This window comes from Lagenorhynchus albirostris, chromosome 4 (assembly GCF_949774975.1).
Source record: "Lagenorhynchus albirostris chromosome 4, mLagAlb1.1, whole genome shotgun sequence".
Taxonomy (NCBI): domain Eukaryota; kingdom Metazoa; phylum Chordata; class Mammalia; order Artiodactyla; family Delphinidae; genus Lagenorhynchus; species Lagenorhynchus albirostris.
In genome coordinates this window covers 135333422-135353849 of record NC_083098.1, presented here as the reverse complement: position 1 = coordinate 135353849, position 20428 = coordinate 135333422, and the positions used below count along the sequence as shown (strand labels likewise).

Here is a 20428-nt window from a genome sequence, read left to right as displayed (position 1 = left end):
TTTTAAATGTTCCATGTGATCTTGAAAGAATGAGTTTTGTATATTTGTTGGGTGCTATGTTCTATTGTATGTTGCTTTTCTTGCTTCAAATAAAAACATTACCTTGTACTTGCTGAGAGTTCTGAGCTCTTCTGGACCTTCTTTTCCATTGTCTCTTGCCCATTCCTGCTTAATTTGGATACTTTGTCCTGCAGTTTCTCCTCTGTGTGGAGGTTTGTCCTGGAAGAGAATTCCAGCAGATTTTAACTTCTAAACAGGAATGGTTTAGCCTTGTCTTTCCAACTCTTTTCACTTCTAGTAGCAGGAATAAAAAAATAAACATGGAGAATATTTTTTTGACTTTAGTAACCTGAAGAGCAAACCAGGAGAGACTGAGAATTAAAATTTATAGGAGCAGAAAAATTAGTTCTTTGTAGCTGTTCTTTTTCCCATTGGTAGTACTTATTTGGCTTAGACCATATAGAATGGCCTAGTTTTAAATTCTAAATTTTAAATTCTAAAATGGTGTGTTGAGATTGATGATCCATTTTATTTTGAACAACAGTGGCGACTAGCAGTTTTGCATTAGATGTATCAAATAATATCTACTTTATTTCTACTTTTTAAAAGTTGAACATTACCCAATTAACTACAAATTGGTTCTTCTCTTTGTTTCAGATCAAAGGCTAAATGAAGTTCTTAGACGGTATCAAATGGAAAATTTTTTCAAATATTCATCGGTACAGGTATGTAAATTAAATTGAGGCCTAACAAATTAAGTACAAATTTGGTTGTAAACATCTCAACATGAATACAAATGTAGAATAAATGCTACCTAGGATTATTCCATGTGAAGTGGCCCATAGCACTTTAAAAGTTTGCTTACAACTTTGATTCTTGTAAGGAGGAAAACTTGTTTTTATTTAATGACTGTAAATTCTTTGACCATAGAAATTGTGTTTTTCCCTCCGGAGTTTGAGATTACGTATTATGTATAGTGTTAAAATGTCTTAGTTCTAAAATGAGAATTCATTAAATTTTTGAAACATCCTAAATAGGTTTCTCAAGATACATCCAACTGTAAACTTTAACTCTGAATTCTTGTAAATTATGACAGAGCACAAACTAACTCAAAACAGTAAATAATATATGGTATTGTTTTAATATTTTTTTCTTGGTGTATTTTTTTAATTTAAATATTGTGTTAAAAAATTTTTTTTTTGACCAATAAGGTATACTTACTGGTGGACTCTGAGTTATAGGATATTAAAAGAAAAATATCTCCTAGGTTAGTGGTAGTTATCCACTGAATCAAAGAATTGGTTTGCTTTTGGCATAAATAAATCTTGTAATTAAAACTGAAATTGCTTTTAAGAAATTAAAAGGAAGTTGTTTTTAAGATACTAGGTGATAGAAAATCTTTCATAATCCAGTAGCCTCTAAATTTTGCTTAGATTCTTAGGTTCTTTTGCTTCTGCTTAATGTCATATAGAATATGCCTGAAGAGGGAGGATTCAAACAAAAGATTGATTTTAAAGCCTGAGAAGACCTCTGGGCATGGAATTGCATCATATCTCCTGGAATCTGTGTCTGACTTGATTATGAAAGATGGTTTTACCAGATAAAATAATGACTCTCCATAGCCCTTTAAGTGTCCCTGCATTGTGTACTGTGATTATAATTAATTAAAGCCTGCTGGTAACATACCAAATAGGGAAAAGTTTTCCCTTATTTAGTAGTGTACTCTTCAGTGAAATTATATAGCTCCTTTAATTATTTGAAGGTACACATTCTTCTCTTACATGTACTATTCTTGTAGTCATAAGTCAAATCTAGATTTCTATTTCTTATTTTTAGTGTTAGTATATTGTTACTGCCTGATTCCTTTGCAGTCTACCATCTCTTCAGAACATGTTGCTGTCTCAAGACTCTAGTCCTCATGGGTCTTGCCTTTCACTGGGTAGTTTGCATTAGTGAGTGGGAGGTGATATGAGAGCATGAAAGCGAGTTTAATCTGCTTTCTAGCAGAAACGTCCGTATCCTTGGTCATATGTAGTGCATCCTTGGGGATTTTTCACCCCAGAAGCATTATTCTGGTTGCTGATAAAATGCTCAGGAGGAATTTCTTTCTTTGTTGTTGTTTTGTTTTTGTTTTCTGTTTATTTTGTACTAAAGGAAGACATAGAAGTAGGAGTTAAACTATTCATTATCAGAGAGTAAATGGGACCCAGGAGCACTGGCTCAGATCTCTTGTCACTGTAACTTTAGTTGTTGCTACTAGCAACAGAAATTCTTCATAAATTTGTTTGCCCTTTTTGTTCAGCTGCATTTCCCAAGTTCCTAGAACAATTCTTGTTAGATACTCAATAAATATTTGTAGGATTAATTAAACAGCTGTATCTTTCCTCTTCTTCCCTCCTACCTACATATCTTCCAACATTATTTGAGCTCTGTGTGCCAAATACAGTGAAAGTGGAGATGTAAAAAGTCATGATCAGCTTGGGAAATACAAACAGTTCATGCCTTTTAGTTCTGTTTTTCAAAATAAAGTCCCAATGAACTGTCCCTTCTTTCTCACACTAGGTACCATAAAATTGCCAGCTCTTGTGTTAAGTGGACATATCTTATGAAACCTTTTTCCAGTATCAAAAAAAACAAACCTGCAAGAGTTTGATATTTATTTCTTACATTTTAAGTTGGTACTTCAAACATAATTTTCTCTAGAAACTATATTATAAATGGTAGTTAAAATTCTTTAGTACTGGGCTTCCCTGGTGGCGCAGTGGTTGGGAGTCCGCCTGCCGATGCAGGGGACACGGGTTCGTGCCCCGGTTCGGGAGGATCCTGCATGCCGTGGAGCGGCTGGGCCCGTGAGCCATGGCCGCTGGGCCTGCGCGTCCGGAGCCTGTGCTCCGCGGTGGGGGAGGCCACGGCAGTGAGAGGCCCGCGTACCGCAAAAAAAAAAAAAAAAAAAAACCTTTTCCCTTCTTATAATTGTATGTAACTTTTTAAAGATACTTCATTTTATTTATTTTAATTTTATTTTATATTGGAGTATAGTCAATTTGCAACATTGTGTTAGTTTCAGATGTACAGCAAAGTGATTCCTATATATACATATATATATATACACACATATATCCATTCTTTTGTGTGTGTATATATATATATATATATATACACACACGCGCACACACACACATATCCATTCTTTTTCAGATTCTCTTCCCATATAGGTCATTATAGAATATTGAGTAGAGTTCCCTGTGCTATACAGTAGGTCCTTGTTGATTATCTATTTTATATATAGTAGTGTGTATCTGTTAATCCCAACCTCCTAATTTATCTCCCCCCACCCCAACCTTTCCCCTTTTGTAACCATAAGTTTGTTTTCGAAGTCTGTGAGTCTGTTTCTGTTTTGTAGGTAAGTTCATTTGTATCATCTTTTTAGATTCCACATATAAGTGACATCATATGGTATTTGTCTTTCTCTGTCTGACTTACTTCACTTAGTATGATAATCTCTAGGTCCATTCATGTTGCTGCAAATGGCATTATTTCATTCTTTTTTATTTTTTGAAGAACTAATGGCTTTATTCCAAAATTTAAGAATCAGCAGCACTAGGAGGGGTTGTACAAAATGGAAGGCTTTTATAGGTAGAAGGAAGGGAGGGAGCGAGAAGGTATTAGTAAATGAAAAGAAAGGATTGTTTCAGGCCAGGTCTTCTACCAGGACCAGAACCGCAGGGGTCTTTCTCAGGAAATTTCAGTTGGACTGTTTTTTTTGTTTGTTTGTTTGTTTGTTTTGCGGTACGCGGGCCTCTCACTGCTGTGGCCTCTCCTGTTGCGGAGCACAGGCTCCGGATGCACAGGCTCAGCGGCCATGGCTCACGGGCCCAGCCGCTCCGTGGCATGTGGGATCTTCCTGGACTGGGGCACGAACCCTTGTCCCCTACATCGGCAGGCAGACTCTCAACCACTGTGCCACCAGAGAAGCCCTCAGTTGGACTGTTTTAAAGGTCACATCTCTGGGAGGGGTTGAAACTGGCTTGGTTTGCTGTGATGGGGGGTGGGTGACCCCATTTGGGGCTTGTTATTTCTTTTTTAACACTTAGTATAATGGCATTATTTTGCATTTCCCTGATGAATAGTGATGTTGAGAATATTTTCATATGTTTATTGGCCATTTGGATGTTCTCTTTTCTGACGTTCCTGTTTAAATATTTTGCCCATTTAAAAAATTGGGTTGTTTGCCTTTTTTTTAAAAAATTTTTATTGGAGTATAGATGATTTACAATGTTGTGTTAGTTTCAGGTGTACAGCAAAGTGAATCAGTTATACATATACATATATCTACGCTTTTTTAGATTGTATTCCCATGTAGGTCATTACAGAGTATTGAGTAGACTTCCCTGTGCTATACACTAGGTCCTTATTAGTTATCTATTTTATATATAGTAGCGTGTATATGTCAATCCCAGTCTTCTAATTTATTCCTGCCTCCCTTTTCCCCCCTGGTAACCATAAATTTGTTTTCTACATCTGTGACTCTATTTCTGTTTTGTAAATAAGTTCATTTGTGCCATATTTTAGATTCCACATATAAGCGATATCATATGATATTTGTCTTTCTCTGTCTGACTTACATCACCCAGTATGAGAATCTCTAGGTCCATCCATGTTGCTGCAAATGGCATTATTTCATTCTTTTTTATGGCTGAGTAATATTCCATTGTATATATGTACCATATCTTCTTTATCCATTCCTCTGTTGATGGACATTTAGGTTGGTTCCATGTCCTGTCTATTGTAAACAGTGCTGCAGTGAACATTGGGGTACATGCATCTTTTCAAATTATGGTTTTCTCCAGATATATGCCAGGAGTGGGATTGCTGGATCATATGGTAGCTCTATTTTTAGTTTTCTAAAGAACCTCCATACTGTTCTCCATAGTGCTGTACCAATTTACATTCCCACCAACAGTGTAAGAGGGTTTCCTTTTCTTCACACCCTCTCCAGCATTTATTGTTTGTAGATTTTTGGATAATGGCCATTCTGACTGGTGTGAGGTGATGCTTCAGTGTAGTTTTAATTTGCATTTCTCTAATAATTAGTGATGTTGAGCATCTTTTCATGTGCATTTTGGCCATCTGTATGTCTTCTTCGGAGAAATGTCTATTTAGATCATCTGCCCATTTTTTGATTGGGTTTATTTCATTCTTTCTTATGGCTAAGTAATATTCCATTGTATATATGTACTAAAAATACTTGAAGTAACTAGTTTCTTGAATGATCCCTTCAGGTTGTTGTGAAATTTAGTTGTCTTTCTTTGACTATGTTGTATTTTCTATATAAATAAAAAGTATTTCAAGTCACATTGCTTTCTAAGAGTGTAGTAGTAGACACTGGATGACAAATATTCAAAGATAAGAAAAATATTTTATTCAAGAAGGTGAGTGGGAAATATCCCTTTTTTTCCCATTTCTTTCGTCCTACTTTTATTCCCCCTTAAATCCCTGCCTTTTCTCACATGCAAGCTAATTAAATCCTCTTTGTAACCTATACCACACTAGTATGTGTGTACTGAAGGGTAGGATTAGTGTTTTTGTTCTCTTTGTACTTGCTGGAGGCACAGGGTGGAATATTAAAAATAAGTTTATTTTCTCTGAAAGCTCTCCTAAAAGTGTCTTGGGACTTCTTTTTCTACTTGTTACCCCTTGAACTCAAAATTAAAGTTAAAAAAAAAATTGAGAGAGTCTGCTGGGAAAGAAAAGAAATAACATAAACTAGAAAGAAGAGGAAGGAAGAAATAAATATAAAAGTGTGGCAGTGGAGGTATGAGTTGGTTGTGGAGGGGAAAGACAGTCATTGTGCACATTTATTCACTGATTCAGCAAACATTAATGTGTTAATTCAATAAATTTTGAGTGCATGACTGTGCTAGGTAAGCTCTGGGGACAGAGCTATGAATAAGATAGACAAAGGATTCTCCTTCAATGGAAGAATATGAATGAATGAATAAATGAAAACTGTGATAACCTATGAACAAAATAAACGGTGCTGAGATAAAGATTAAAGTGCATGTTGTGTGGTGGTGGCCGAGACCCGTTTTTGGTAGAAAGGTCAGAGAAGGCTTCTCTAAGGCAGTTAACATTCAAGTTGGCACTGAAAGTGAAGAACAAGTCAAAGAATGGACCAAAAAGAGGCTCTGAGGCAGGAAGAAATTTGACATGTCTTGTATAGTATATAAGAGCTGGTCCAATTGTAATCAAATAATAGTTATTGGAAATTTACATTGAAGGAATAGTAGGGCTACTCCTGTTGATCATGAGTTTAAAAATATAACACTTGATAGATAAAATATAACAAACCACTTTTACTATTTAAGTCAAATTATTAGCTTTCTAGACCAGTGCTGTTCAGTAGAACTTCCTGTGATCATGGAAATATATAATTCTGTACTGTTCAATACGGTAGCCAGTATCACATGGGGCTTTTACGCACTTGAAATTAGGCTAGCACAACTGACAGGTCTTTATCTAATTTTCACTTGAAAAATGAAATTTAAATTTGAATAGACTAATGTGGCTTATGGCTATTGTGTTAGTGCAGTTCTAAACTCCCCAGGTGATGAATTACTCAGGTAAAACCTTGAAGAGTTGATTTTGCATCATCCCATTGATGAAGATAGAAAATCAATAATTCAGTACTGTAAAGAGTCTGAGTGTAAGTCTATCAATTTCTTAGGTTGTACATCAACCTTTATTGATAAATGATGAAAATCAGTCTCCTCATGATATGAATGAAAGGTGTAGGGGTTTGCTGCAACCCTCTAAAATGTATGAGAACACCTTCACAAAATGCTAATCGACCTATACTTTATTTTCTTCCAAAGGATAGAGGAAAGGATGCCATTTACTTATTTGATAGCCAGTGATAATGATTAAAGTCAGGGGCACAAAATTAAACATTCAGAACTGTAATTACAGTACTTAGAGAGTATGTAGTTTTGTTAATTAGAGGAAGAAAAGTGTCCAGAAAATTTGTTTACCTGACTACAATCAAATATTATTGACGTTCTTTCTGTGATATATCATCACTGTCATCTCAGGAAGTCATCTTGAGATCAAAATAGATAGAAATTAATTGTACAGTATCCATTTTTCAAGATTCATAAAATTCTATAAATGTTTCTTTTCTTTAGTATAGTTTAAATTTTGTTTTAGAGAATATAAAAAGTCTTATAAATGCTTTATAGTCAATTTCAATCTTATTTTCCCAACCTGATTTTTTCCCACTAGGTCTCTAGTTTTGCTAGCAAGTGGGAAGGGATTGCTGAATCTGTATTTTTATTTCCAAATATTTTTCTTATGTTTTTATTACATTTATTTTCAGAATCTTATAGCTTTTATAATTACTTTAGATTATTGGGTCATCTATTCTTATATTTGTATTTCCTTAGCAACTATCATTAGAAAATAGTTATGGAGCAGTGTCTTCACAGAATTCACTTTAACCAATATATATCGAGCACCATCTTTACGTAAGGCACTGTGCCAGGGGCTTTAGCAATATAAAGGTATGTAAAATAAAATAACGATTTCAAAGGAACTTAGAGACTAATGAAAATATGGGATGAGAAATATTAAATAATTAGGTAAAAGGCATCTTATTTGAATCTTAAGAACTTTAAAACCAAATATGAGTATTAAGAGAAAAAAGGAGATCATATACAGTTGGAGAAATCTGGGAAAGTTTCCTGAAGGATGTGAGGCATAGTTGCTGGGCACTGCTAAATAGGTAGGATTTCGAAAGAACTTCAATGAGGGGGTGGTGAAGAGCACTGAGGGGGTGGTGAAGAGCACTGCAGATGGACCCATTGGCATGATGAGAAGCCAAAGGAGGTGAGAAAATGAGAGTTGTATTTAGCGGCTAAAACATACTTCAGTTTGTGTAATTCTTGCACATATGTGAAGAAGTAATTGAAAGTAACATTAGGAAGGGTAGGTTGTTTCCACATTGTAGAGGACATTGAATGGTTTAGTTTAATAGTTTGGATTTAATTTAATAAGCACTAGAAGATTACTAAATAATTTTTAGAAGAATCGTTTTCTGAATAATCTGGAAGAAATTCATTTATTTGTTTATCACTAATTTATTGTGCATCTATTGTAAATAAGTCATTGTGTTAGACTCTTGATAAAATAATAGTACAGGCATGGTGCTATCTATAAGGTAGATTAAAGTGGAGAGAAACATGTGATAAGAATCACAACTAGGAAACATAATTGATGGGTGGGAGGATAATAAGGGCTTGAATTATTATTTTGCAAAATGTCAGCCATCTTCAACTATCAGTCATAACACTGGTAGTTGATTTTGATTTTATAAAAATTTCTAAGAAATTTGAGAAGTAATATTTTTAAAGTTTAAACTACAGTTGACCTTTGAACTGTGAGAGTCCTCTTAGCTGCAGACTTTTTCCAAAAATTACAGTACCTGTATTTTCATTTTGCAAATCTTTAAATTAGGTAAGTATGGGCAAAGGTTTGTGTTAGATTAGATATTACAATATGTGGAATCGAAAGGACTAACATTTGAGTCCTGATTCTATCCAGATTGTTTCAGCTTCCTGCCCTTGAGTGAGTCATTTATCAGTTCCTTTGTCTTTGAGGCAGAGATAGCAGTTATGTGGGTTTTCGGCTGCTGATCAGCACCTCTACCCGCCAAGTTGTTCAAGGGTTGACTGTATTTAGTTATCCCAAGAAGCTTTTAAACTATTGAAAAATTGAAAGTTAAAATATCACTTGTCTCTCAATTAATTCTTTAAAAATTACAATAAAGTTTTCAGTGGTCTTGGATTGAATAAATCACTCCTTGAAGTTACATAGACTGTTGGATGCATTTATTCCTTAACTCATCAAGTTCTCTCTGGAAGGCTACCTTGCTTTTAGTATAATCCATTTCATAGTTCTTCTGGATCCATGTGAACAGAAGTGTTTTCAGTACTATACATGCACTAATAATTTTACTAAATATGCTCATATATGAAATCATTTTGTTGTATCATTTGGCAGGTTTTTAAATTAAATATAAGTGATACACTATATGTATCCTTTGGCAAAACTTGCGTTTTTTGTTCAACATTATTTTAAAATATTTGATGCACATATCACCAGTTCATGCACTGTAACTGCTGTCTACTGCATTCCATCGTATAACTCTACCACAATTTATTTATCCATTCTCCTGTTGAAGGACATTTAAGTTTTGTACAAGTTTTTCATCTTGCTGTAATGCTTAAACACATTCTTGAACATGTCTCCGTATACAGATGTGAGAGTTTTTTTAGGTTGAATACTTAAAATTGGAGTTTTCTCATCTTCAGATTTACTAGAAATTGCAAGAGGGCTCTTCAAGGTGATTATACTAGTTTTCATTCCATTTCATGGTGTATGAGAGTGCTGATTTTGAAACATCCAACAGGTGGCATTGTCACTCGTTTTTGTTAGTGTGATTGGTGTGACGTGATAGTCTAATCATTACAGCTGGAAATGTACTGTAAGTTGATCAGTTTGGATTTAATTTAATAAGTGACAGTATAATCACTACAACTGGAAAACAAATTGTCATGTAATTGTTAGTTTTACTAAGGTTAGAATTCACACTTGGTATACTTTGGTATCCTGTGAATCTAAACTCCATAGTCTCTGCAAGATATTGATGGTTTGAAGCCTTTTTTTTTCCCTCCTAAGAGACCCTCTCAAGCCATGTTCTAATTCAGGGCTTAGCAAACTATATCCCACTGACTAAATCTCACCTGCCATCTGTTTTAGTAAACAGAAATTTATTGGAACACAGCCACACTCATTTGTTTATGTGTTGTCTACGGCCTCTTTTGTGCTACAAGGGCAGGGTTGAATAGCTGTGACAGACACCTTGTTATTCACAAAACCTAATAAGCTTACTGTCTGGCCCTTTACAGAAAACTTTGCTAACTCTTATTCTAATTCAACTATATTATAAAAAGTAATTATATTAAATGTGAATGAACTAAATACTCCAACTGTGTAAAACATAAGCACACACACAAATCCCAACTATGTCAACAACAGAAAGATTTAAAAGAAAAGGATAGAAAAAGTTATTCCATGAAAATATTAACTAATAGAAAGCAGACATAGCTCTAGTAACATCAGACAGAGTAGGCATTAGGTAAGAAATGTTGCTTGAGATAAAGAGGAGGGACATCTGCTGAAGGAGTTAAATCACCAGTAAGTTATAAATTCTAAATCCATATATACTGGGACTTCCCTCGCGGTCCAATGGGTAAGACTCCACACTCCCAATGCAGGGGGCCCAGGTTCAATACCTGGTTGGGGAACTAGATCCCCCATGCATGCCGTAACTAAAGAGTTCACACGCTGCAACTAAGCATCCGCATGCCGCAACTAAGACATCTGCATGCCACAACTAAGAGTCTGCATGCCGCAACTAAGAGTTGGCATGCCACAACGAGGATCCCATGTGCTGCAACTAAGACCTGGTGCAGCCTAAATAAATACATACATACATACATATTTAAAAATATAAATCCATATATACCCAATTGCATAGCTTCAAAATATATAAAAGCAAAAAATATTTTTAATTTAAAGAAGCAAATATAGAATTTCAAGGGAGAATTTAACACACCTCTCTCAATAGAGAGAATAAACAAACAAAAAATTGGTAACAATATAAGAAATACAAACAACATACTTGACAAACTGGATCCAAATGACATATAAAGAACATTGGGGGCTTCCCTGGTGGCGCAGTGGTTGAGAGTCCGCCTGCCGATGCAGGGGACACGGGTTCGTGCCAGTCCGGGAAGATCCCATATGCCGCGGAGCGGCTGGGCCCGTGAGCCATGGCCGCTGAGCCTGCACATCCGGAGCCTGTGCTCCGCGTCGGGAGAGGCCACAACAGTGAGAGGCCCGCGTACCGCAAAAAAAAAAAAAAAAGAACATTGGACTCAACAAAAATAGAATACATACTCTTTTCCAGTGCACATGGAACAGTTACCAAAATTGACAGTAAGCTGACTCATAAATAGACTCAACAAATTTCAGAGGATTCATATCATTCATATTTTGTTTTCTGACCACAGTGGAATTAAGGTATAAAGCAACAACAAAAAGATAAACTAGGAAATCCTCTATTCCTTTGAAATTAAGCAATATACTTCTAATGACTTTTTGATCAAAGGGAAAATTATAAATGAAACTTGAAAATATTTGAGCTTAATCAAAATTTGACATAGCAAAACTTGTAGGATGAACTTTCATTTCCAGGAAGATGGAGTAGACCTACTTATTCCTATACCTCCTACTAAGTACAGTTAAAAGCTGTGGACACTATATATAAAGCAAAGATAAGGCTCAGATTCTTGCCTGTTTGCCTTTTAAATTTACTTTTCAATCAAAACTTCACACTTTATACAAAAATTCACTCAAAATAGCTCATAGACTTAAACTTAAGATGTAAAACTGAAAAATTTGGGGGGAAAATAATTGGAGATATTTTTTGGAATCTAGAGCTAGTCAAACAGTTTTTGATACCACAAACATGGTCCATAAAAGGAAAAATGGAAAAATTCAACTTTGTCAATATTAAGAACTTTTGCTGTGCCCAAGAGGATGAAAGACGTATTACAGACTGGGTGAAAACAATTGTAAACCATATATCCAACAAATTACTACTCTGTAGAAATTATATAGAACTGTCAAAGCTCAAAAGTTAAGGAAAAACAGAAGAAAAAAGAAAACAACTATACAGTTAGAAATTGGGCAAAAGATATAAACAGTCCTTTTAAGACACAACACAGATGTCAGATAGGTACATGAAAAGATATTTATCATTATTAAAGTTTTACTTTCCTATTGCTGTTCTAACAAGTTACCACAAACTCAGTGACTTAAAACAACACAAAGTGTGATCTTATACTGCTGGAAGTCAGAAGTTTGAAATGGGTCTCACTGGGCCCAAATGAAAGTGTCAGCAGCACTCCCCACTTTCTGCAGGGTATAGGGGAGAATGGGTCCTTCACTCTCTCCTCCTCCCCATTCTAGAGCTGCATTCCTTGCATTCCTTGGCTTGTGGCCCTTTCCTTCATCTCAAAGCCAGCAGCATAGGCATTTTGGCTTCAGTCTTCACCTTTCTTCTGATTCTAATTCTTCCTTGTTCATAAGGACCCTTGTAATTATATGGAGTTCAGCTGTATAATCTCCTCCTCCTGTGATTCTTAATCACTTCCGCAAAGTTACTTTTGCCATATGTCATTAGGATTTACAGCTTCAGAGAATGCGACATAAATATTTTTAGGTGTCCATTATTCAGCCTACTACAGTTAATTACTAGGTTAATTAAAAAAATTAAAACCATAATGAGATTTCACAACATACCTTCCAGAATGGTTAAAATCAAACATAGCCATAGTGGAAAGTCAAATACTGGAAAGTATGCAGAAAAATTGGATCAATCAGACATTGCTGGTAAAATGTAAAATGATACTCTGAAAAAAATTTGGCAGTTTCTTTTAAAAAAAGTAAACATACAGCCCAGCATTTGTACTCCTGTGAGTTCATCATAGAGAAACCTAAATGAACCATGACAACCTAAATAAACTTACATTTGCACAAAAACCTACACACAAATATTTGTAGCAGCTTTGTTCATAATAGCCCCAAATGGGAAACAACCCAGATGTCCTTCATTGGGTGAATGGTTAAACAAACTGTGGTACATACTTACCATGTAATATAACTCAGCACTAAAAAGAAATTAATTATTTATACACATAAAAAATGTCCAGGAAATTATGCTGAGTGGAAAAAACACCAATCACAGAAGGTTACATACTTTATTGGTTCCATTTATATAACTTTTTTTTTTTTTTTTCATTTTTGGCTGCTTTGGGTCTCCGTTGCTGTGCACGGGCTTTCTCCAGTTTCAGCGAGTGGGGGCCACTCCCTGTTGCAGTGCGCAGGCCTCTCATTGTGGTGGCCTCGCTTATTGCAGAGCACAGGCTCTAAGTGCGCGGGCCTCAGCAGTTGTGGCACACAGGCTCAGCAGCTGTGGCTTGCTGGCTCCAGAGCGCAGGCTCAGCAGTTGTGGCACGTGAGCCCAGTTGCTCCGTGGCATGTGGGATCTTCTTGGACCAGAGCTCGAACCCATGTCCCCTGCATTGGCAGGCGGACCCCTAACCACTGCGCCACAGGGAAGTCCCTATGTAACATTCTTTAAATGACAAAATTATATAGATGGAGAACATATTAGTGGTTGTCAGAGTTCAGGGATGGGGAGGGGTAGGAGGTGGATGAGTGTTGCCATAAAAGTGCAACATTAAGGATCTTTGGGTTATAGAACTATTCTGTGTTTTAACTTAATATCATTATTATGGAAGTGATATTGTATTGTATTGTCTAGAGTTTTGCAAGATGTTACCATTGGGGGAAAACTGGGTAAAACTATATGACATTTCTCTATTATTTTTTTTAAATTGAAGTATAATTGATATACAAGTTATAGGTGTACAGTTCTTAGTGATTCACAATTTTTAAAGGTTGATTCCATTTATAGTTATTATAAATATTGGCTATATTCTTAGTGTTGTACAGTATACCCCTGTTGCTTATTTTATAACTAATAATTTGTACCTCTTACTCTCCTACCCCTATATAACCTCTTCCTCATCCTCTCTCCCCACTGGTAACCACTAGTTTGTTCTTTATATCTGTGAGTCTGCTTCTTTTAGGTTATATTCACTAGCTTGTTGTATATCTGATTCCGTATAAGTGAGATCATACAGTATTTGTCTTTCTCTGTCTGACTTACTTCACTTAGCATAATGCCTCCAAGTCCATTCATATTGCTGCAAATGGCAAAATTTCCTTCTTTTCATGGAAATACAATGGAATACTACTCATGGCTGAGTAGTATTCCATTGTATAAATGTATATGTGTGTGTATATACACATATTATTTTTGCCACATCTTCTTTAGCAGTTCATCTATTGATGGACATTTAGGTTGCTTCCATATCTTGGCAGCTGTAAATAATGCATGATATGAACATTGGGGTCCATGTATGTTTTCAAATTAGTGTTTTTGTTTTTTATAGATACATACCCAGGAATGGAATTGCTGGGTCATATGGTAGTTGTGTTTTTAGTTTTTGAGAAGGCTTCATACTGTTTTCCATAGTGGGTGCAACAATTTACATTCCCACCAACAGTGTACTAGGGTTCCCCTTTTTTCCACGTCTTGCTAACATTTGTTGTGTCCTTTTTGATGATAACCATTCTGACAGGTGTGAGGTGATATTTCAGTGTGGTTTTGATTTGCATTTCCCTGATGATTAGTGATGTTGAGCATCTTTTCATGGGCCTGTTGGCCATCTGCCTTTCCTCTTTGTAAAAATGTCTGTTCGCTACTTCTGCCCACTTTTTAATCAAGTTATTTGTTTTTTCGATGTTGAGTTGTATGAACTGTTTATATGTTGGATATTAATCCCTTATCAGTCATATCATTTGGAAATATTTTCTCCCATTAAGTAGGTTGTCTTTTCATTTTGTCAATGGTTTCCTTTGCTGTGCAAAAGCTTTTAAGTTTAGTTAGGTCCTATTTGTTTATTTGGGGTTTTATTTCCTTTGCCTGAGGAGAAGGATCCAAAAAATATTGCTGGAATTTGTGTCAGAGAGGGTTCTGCCTATGTTTTCTGCTAGGAGTTTTAGGCTTCCAGTGTTACATTTAGGTCTTTAATCAATTTTGCATTTATTTTTGTATATGGTGTTAGAGAATATTCTAATTTCATTCTTTCATATGTAGCTGTCCAGTTTCCCCAGCACCACTTATTGACAAGACTCTCTTTTCTCAATTGTATAGTCTTGCTGCCTCTGCTGTAAGTGTATGGGTTTATTTCTGGGCTTTCTATTCTGTTCCATTGATATATGTGTTTGCTTTTGTGCCAGTACCATACTGCTTTCATTACTGTAACTTTGTAGTATAGTCTGAAGTCAGGAAGCATAATTTCCTCCACCTTCCTTTTGTCTCAAGATTGTTTTGGCTATTTGGGGTCTTTTGTGTTTCCTTTCATATTTTAAAATTTAGGTCTATGAAAAATGCCAGTGGTATTTTGATAAGGATTGCATTGAATCTATAGATTGCCTTGAGTAGTATGGCCATTTTAAAAATATTGATTCTTCTAGTCCAAGAACACAGTATATTTATATATCTCTTTGTGTCATCTTCAGTTTCTTTCATCAGTGTCTTACACTTTATGGAATACAAGTCTTTTGCCTCCTTAGGTGGGTTTATTCCTAGGTGTTTTATTCTTTTTGATATGATGGTAAGTGGGATTGTTTCCTTAATTTCTCAGTCCGATATTTCATTGTTAGTGTACAGAAATGCAACAGATTTCTGTATATTAATCTTGTATCCTGCAACTTTACTGAATTCGTTGATGAGCTCTAGTAGTTTTCTGGTGGTGTCCTTAGGATTTTCTATGTATAGTAGGCAGTTTTACCTCTTTCCTTCCAATTTAGATACTTTTTTGTCTCTGATTGCTGTGGCTAGGACTTCCAAAACTGTGTTGAATAAATTTTGTGAGAGTGGGCATCCTAGTCTTGTTGCTGATCTTAGAGGAAATGCTTTTAGCTTTTCACTCTTGAGTATGATGTTAGCTGTGGGTTTGTCATATATGGCTTCTTTTATGTTGAGGTATGTTCCCTCTACACCTGCTTTTTGGAGAGTTTTTATCATAAATGAGTGTTGAATTTTGTCAAAAGATTTTTCTGCACTTACTGGGATGATCATATGGTTTTTATTTTTCAATTTGTTAACAGAGTGTATCTCATTGATTGGCTTGCAGGTATTGAAAAATCCTTGCATCCCTGAGATAAATCCCACTTGATCATGAGGCATGATCCTTTTACTGTATTGTTGGATTCAGTTTGCTAGTATTCTTTGAGGATTTTTGAATCTATGTTCATTAGTGACATTGGCCTGTAATTTTGGGGTTTTTTTGATATCTTTGTTTGGTTTTGGTATCATGGTGAGGCTGGCCTCATAAAATGAGTTCTGAAGTGTTCCTTCCTCTACAGTTTTTTCGAGTAGTTTGAGAAGGATAGGTGTTAATTCTTCTCTAAATGTTTGATTGAATTCAACTACTAAGCCATCTGGTTCTGATCTTTTGTTTGTTAGGAGTTTTAAAAGTATAGATTCAACATTATTACTAGTAATTGGTCTGATCATATTTTCTATTTCATCCTGGCTCAGTCTTGGGAGAGTGTACCTTTCTAAAAATTTCTGCATTTCTTCTAGGTTGTCCATTTTATTGGCATATAGTTGTTTGTAGTAGTCTCTTACAGTACTTCGTATATCTGTGGCATTGGTTGTAACTTCTCTTTCCTTTCTGATTTTATTGATTTGCACCCTCTCTCTTTTTTTCTTGATGAGCCTAGCTAAAGGTTTTTCAATTTTGTTTATCTTTTCAATGAACCATCTTTAAGTTTCATTGATCTTTCCTATTGTTTTCTTAGTCTCTGTTTCATTTATTTCTGTGATCTTTATGATTTCTTTCCTTCTACTAACTTTGAGTTTGTTTGTTCTTCATTCTCTAGTTGCTTTAGGTATAAGGTTAGGTTGCTTATTTGAGATTTCTCTTGTTTCCTGAGGTAAGCTCCTATCACTATAAACTTTCCTCTTAGAACTGCTTTTGCTGCGTCCCATAGATTTTGGATGGTTCTCTTTTAATTTTCACTTGTTTATGGGTTTTTTTAAATTTCTTCTGACTTCTTTAGTCATAAATTGGTTGTTTAGTAGTATGTTGTTTAGCCTCCATGTGTCTGTGTTTTTTGCAGGTTTTTTTCCTGTAATTGATTTCTAGTCTCATAGCACTGTGGTTGGAAAAGATGCTTGATATGACTTCAGTTTTCTTAAATTTACTTAGGCTTGTTTTGTGGCCTAGTATGTGATCTATTCTGGAGAATGTTCCATAAGCACTTGAAAAGAATGTGTATTCTGTTGCTTTCAGGTAGAATGCTTTATATATATCAATTAAGTCCATCTGGTCTAATGTGTCATTTAAGGCCTGTGTTTCCTTATTGATTTTCTGTCTGGATGATCTATACCATTATTAGTATTACTGTTAAAGTCTCCTACTACTATTAGTGTTACTGTTGATTTCTCCTTTTATGTCCATTAATATTTGCCTTATATGTTTAGGTGCTTCTATGTTGAGTACGTACATATGTACAATTGTTATATCTTCTTGGATTGGTCTCTTGGTCATTATATAGTGTCCTTCTTTGTCTCTTGTAACAGTCTTTATTTTAAAGTCTTTTTGTCTGATATAAGTATTGCTACTCTGGCTTTCTTTTGATTTTCATTTGCATGAAGTACCTTTTTGATCCCTTCACTTTCAGTCTGTGTGTGTCTCTAGGTCTTAAGTAAGTCTCTTGTAGGCAGCATAATTTAAGGGTCTTGTTTTTGTATCCATTCAGCCACACTGTATCTTTTGGTTGGAGCATTTAGTCCATTTACACTTAACATAGTTATTGATATGTATGTTCTTACTGCCATTTCGGTAATTGTTTTCTGTATGTTTTTCCAGGTCTTTTTTCCCCCCCTTTCTTCTTTTGTTCTATTCTCTTGTGATCTGATGATTATCTTTAGTGTTATGTTTGAATTCCTTTTTCTTTTCTGTGTGTATATCTATTATAGATTTTTGGTTTTTTGGTTACCATGAGGTTTTTGTATAGCAGTCCATATTTATACATGATTGTTTAAGGTTGCTGATCTTCTAATTTCAAATGCATTTTTAAAACCCTGCATTTGTCCTCTTCTCCCCTCACAATTACTGTTTTGATATCATATTTTACATCTAATTATTTTGTCTATCCCTTAACTGCTTATGGTGGATACAGATGATTTGATTACTTTTGTCTTTTAATCTCCCTACTAGGTTTGTGTGTGGATGATTTTCTACCGTTACTATATGTTTGCCTTTACTGGTGAGCTTTTCCATTAAGTAATTTTCTTGTCTCTAGTTGTGGCCTTTCCTTTTTCACCTGAGAAGGTCCTTTAACATTTGCTGTAAAGCTGGTTTGGGGCTGTTGAACTCTTTTAGCTTTTGCTTATCTGTAAAGGTTTTGATCCCTCCAGCAAATCTGATCCAGAGCCTTGCTGGGTGTAGTGTTCTTGGTTGTAGGTTTTTCCCTTTCCTCACTTTTACTATCATGACACTCTCTTTTGGCCTGCAGAGTTTCTGCTGAAAAATCATTGACAGCCTTATGGGCATTCTGTTTTATGTCATTTGTTGATTTTTCCCTTGCTGCTTTCTTTATATTTAACTTTTGTTATTTTAATTGCAATGAGTTTTGGTGTGTTCCTCTTTGGGTTCTTCCTATATGGGACTCACTGCACTTCCTGGACTTAGGTGACTATTTTCTTTCCCAGATTAGAGAAGATTTCACCTATTGTTTGTTAAAATAATGTTCTCAGGACTTTTATCTCTCTCTGCTCCTTCTCACCCCTATAATGCAAATATTAGTGTGCTTGATATTGTCCCAGAGGTCTCTTAAACTGTCCTTATTTCTTTTCTTTTTTTTCTGTTCAGCGGTAATGATTTCCAGTACTCTTTCTTCCAGCTCACCGGTCCATTCTTTTGAATCATTTAGTCTACTATTGATTCCTTCTAGTGTATTTTTTGTTTCCATTATTGTATTCCTCATCTTTGTGTGATTGTTCTTTATATTTTCTAACTCTTTCTTACGAACTTCTAACTTTTTGCTTTTTGCATCCATTCTTCTCCCGAGTATTTTGATCATCTTTACGCTCATTACTCCAGCCTTTTCTCAGGTAGCTGCTTATCTCCACTTCAGTTATTTCTTCTTCTGGGATTCTATCTTGTTCTTTACCTGGGACATCTTATTCTGCCGCCTCACTTTGCCTAAGTTGCTATTTTTATGTATATGGTAGGTTAGTTACATTTCTTGACCTTGGAGAGTGGCCTTCTGTAGGAGACGTGCAATGTGTACCAGGAGTGCAGCCCCTCTCGTCACACAAGCTATATATTCTAGGGCTGCGTGTGTCCTTCTTTTTTGTTGGGCTCATTATGTGGGTGGTCTGGTAGCGTGGTTGGCCCCTAGCCTGGTTAGTTGCCAGGTGCTGCCTCGTGTGGATGCTGCTGGTTAGCGGGGCATGGTCACAAGGCGGCTGGCTGCAGAGCCATAGGGAGCCCTGGGGTTAGTGTTGGCTCACTGGTGGGCAGTGTCAGGGTCCAGAAGATTCCAGCCTGTTACTGGAGCCTTCAACTGGTGGTTGAAGCCAAGTCCTGGGGTTAGTGCCAGATTAGTGGCAGGAATAGCTGGGTGCAGGAGGGGCCAAGGGATCCGAGAGCTGCTGTCAGAGTGCTGTTTGGGGGGCCGGATACTGACACAGTGGATATGGGCTCTGGGGTGTACCGAAGCTTGCATTGGCCTGCTAGTGGGCAGGACTGGTCCTAGGGTAGGGTCTGCCCTGATATGGGCAGGCTAGATGTGCATGCTGCAGGACTATGGTTTTCTTGCATCTGTTGTCTCATCTCTGGTATGTGAGGCTAGCGTATGCTTCCTGGAGTGCAGAGTTGGTGCCTGCCCACTGGTGGGTAGAGTTGGGTCTTGGACCTCTGGTGGGCAGTGCTATGTCTAGAGGCATGTCTAGAGGTGGTTGTGCACTCAGGAATTCTTTAGGCAGCCCATCTGCTGATGGGTGGGCTGTGTCCTTGCCCAATTAGTTGTTTGGCCGAGGTGTCCCAGCACTGCTGCCTGCAGGCTGTTGGGTGGGGTCAGGTCTTGGCACTGATGAGCTTGAGGGAGGAGGATCCCAAGATGGTGGCCACCAACTGAAGCATCCATGCAGTAGATAGCTCCCACTTACGTCTGCTGCCAGTTTCTATGTCTCCAGGGTGAGCCACAGCCACCCACACCTCTCCAGGAGTCTCCCCAAGACTACCAAGGTTGTCTGGCCCTGGCTTCTATCAGCTTACTCCTTTTTCCCTTGCTCCTGGTGCATGTGAGACATTGTGTGCACCCTTTAAGAGTGAAGTCTCTATTTCCCTCAGTCCTGTGGGGCCCCCGAAATTAAGTTTCCCTGTCCTTCAAAGCCAGATGCTCTGGGGGTTCCTTTTCCTGGTTCAGGAATCTCTGGGCTGAGGAGCCCAACGTGAGCCTCAGAACTCTCACTCCTGTGGGAGAACCTCTGCAATATAATTATTCTCCAGTTTGTGAGTTGCCCACTTGGGGTATGGGACTTGATTATATCATAAGTGCACTTTCCTCCTACCTGCTTTGTGGTCATTCCTTCTTTATGTCTTTATTTATGGAAGACCTTTTCTGGTAGGTTCTGATTTTTTCCATTAATGGT

At 36.6% G+C, this 20428-nt stretch overlaps 1 protein-coding gene across 1 annotated transcript in view; it reads left to right on the top strand.

The window, feature by feature from the left end:
* Positions 1 to 20428, top strand: part of SCLT1 (sodium channel and clathrin linker 1) — a 252430-nt gene that overhangs the window by 18224 nt on the left and 213778 nt on the right. The window contains exon 2 of the mRNA XM_060147067.1: positions 658 to 725. Within this exon, the coding sequence (XP_060003050.1) occupies positions 658 to 725 (68 nt within the window). The remainder of the gene's footprint in view (positions 1 to 657; positions 726 to 20428) is intronic.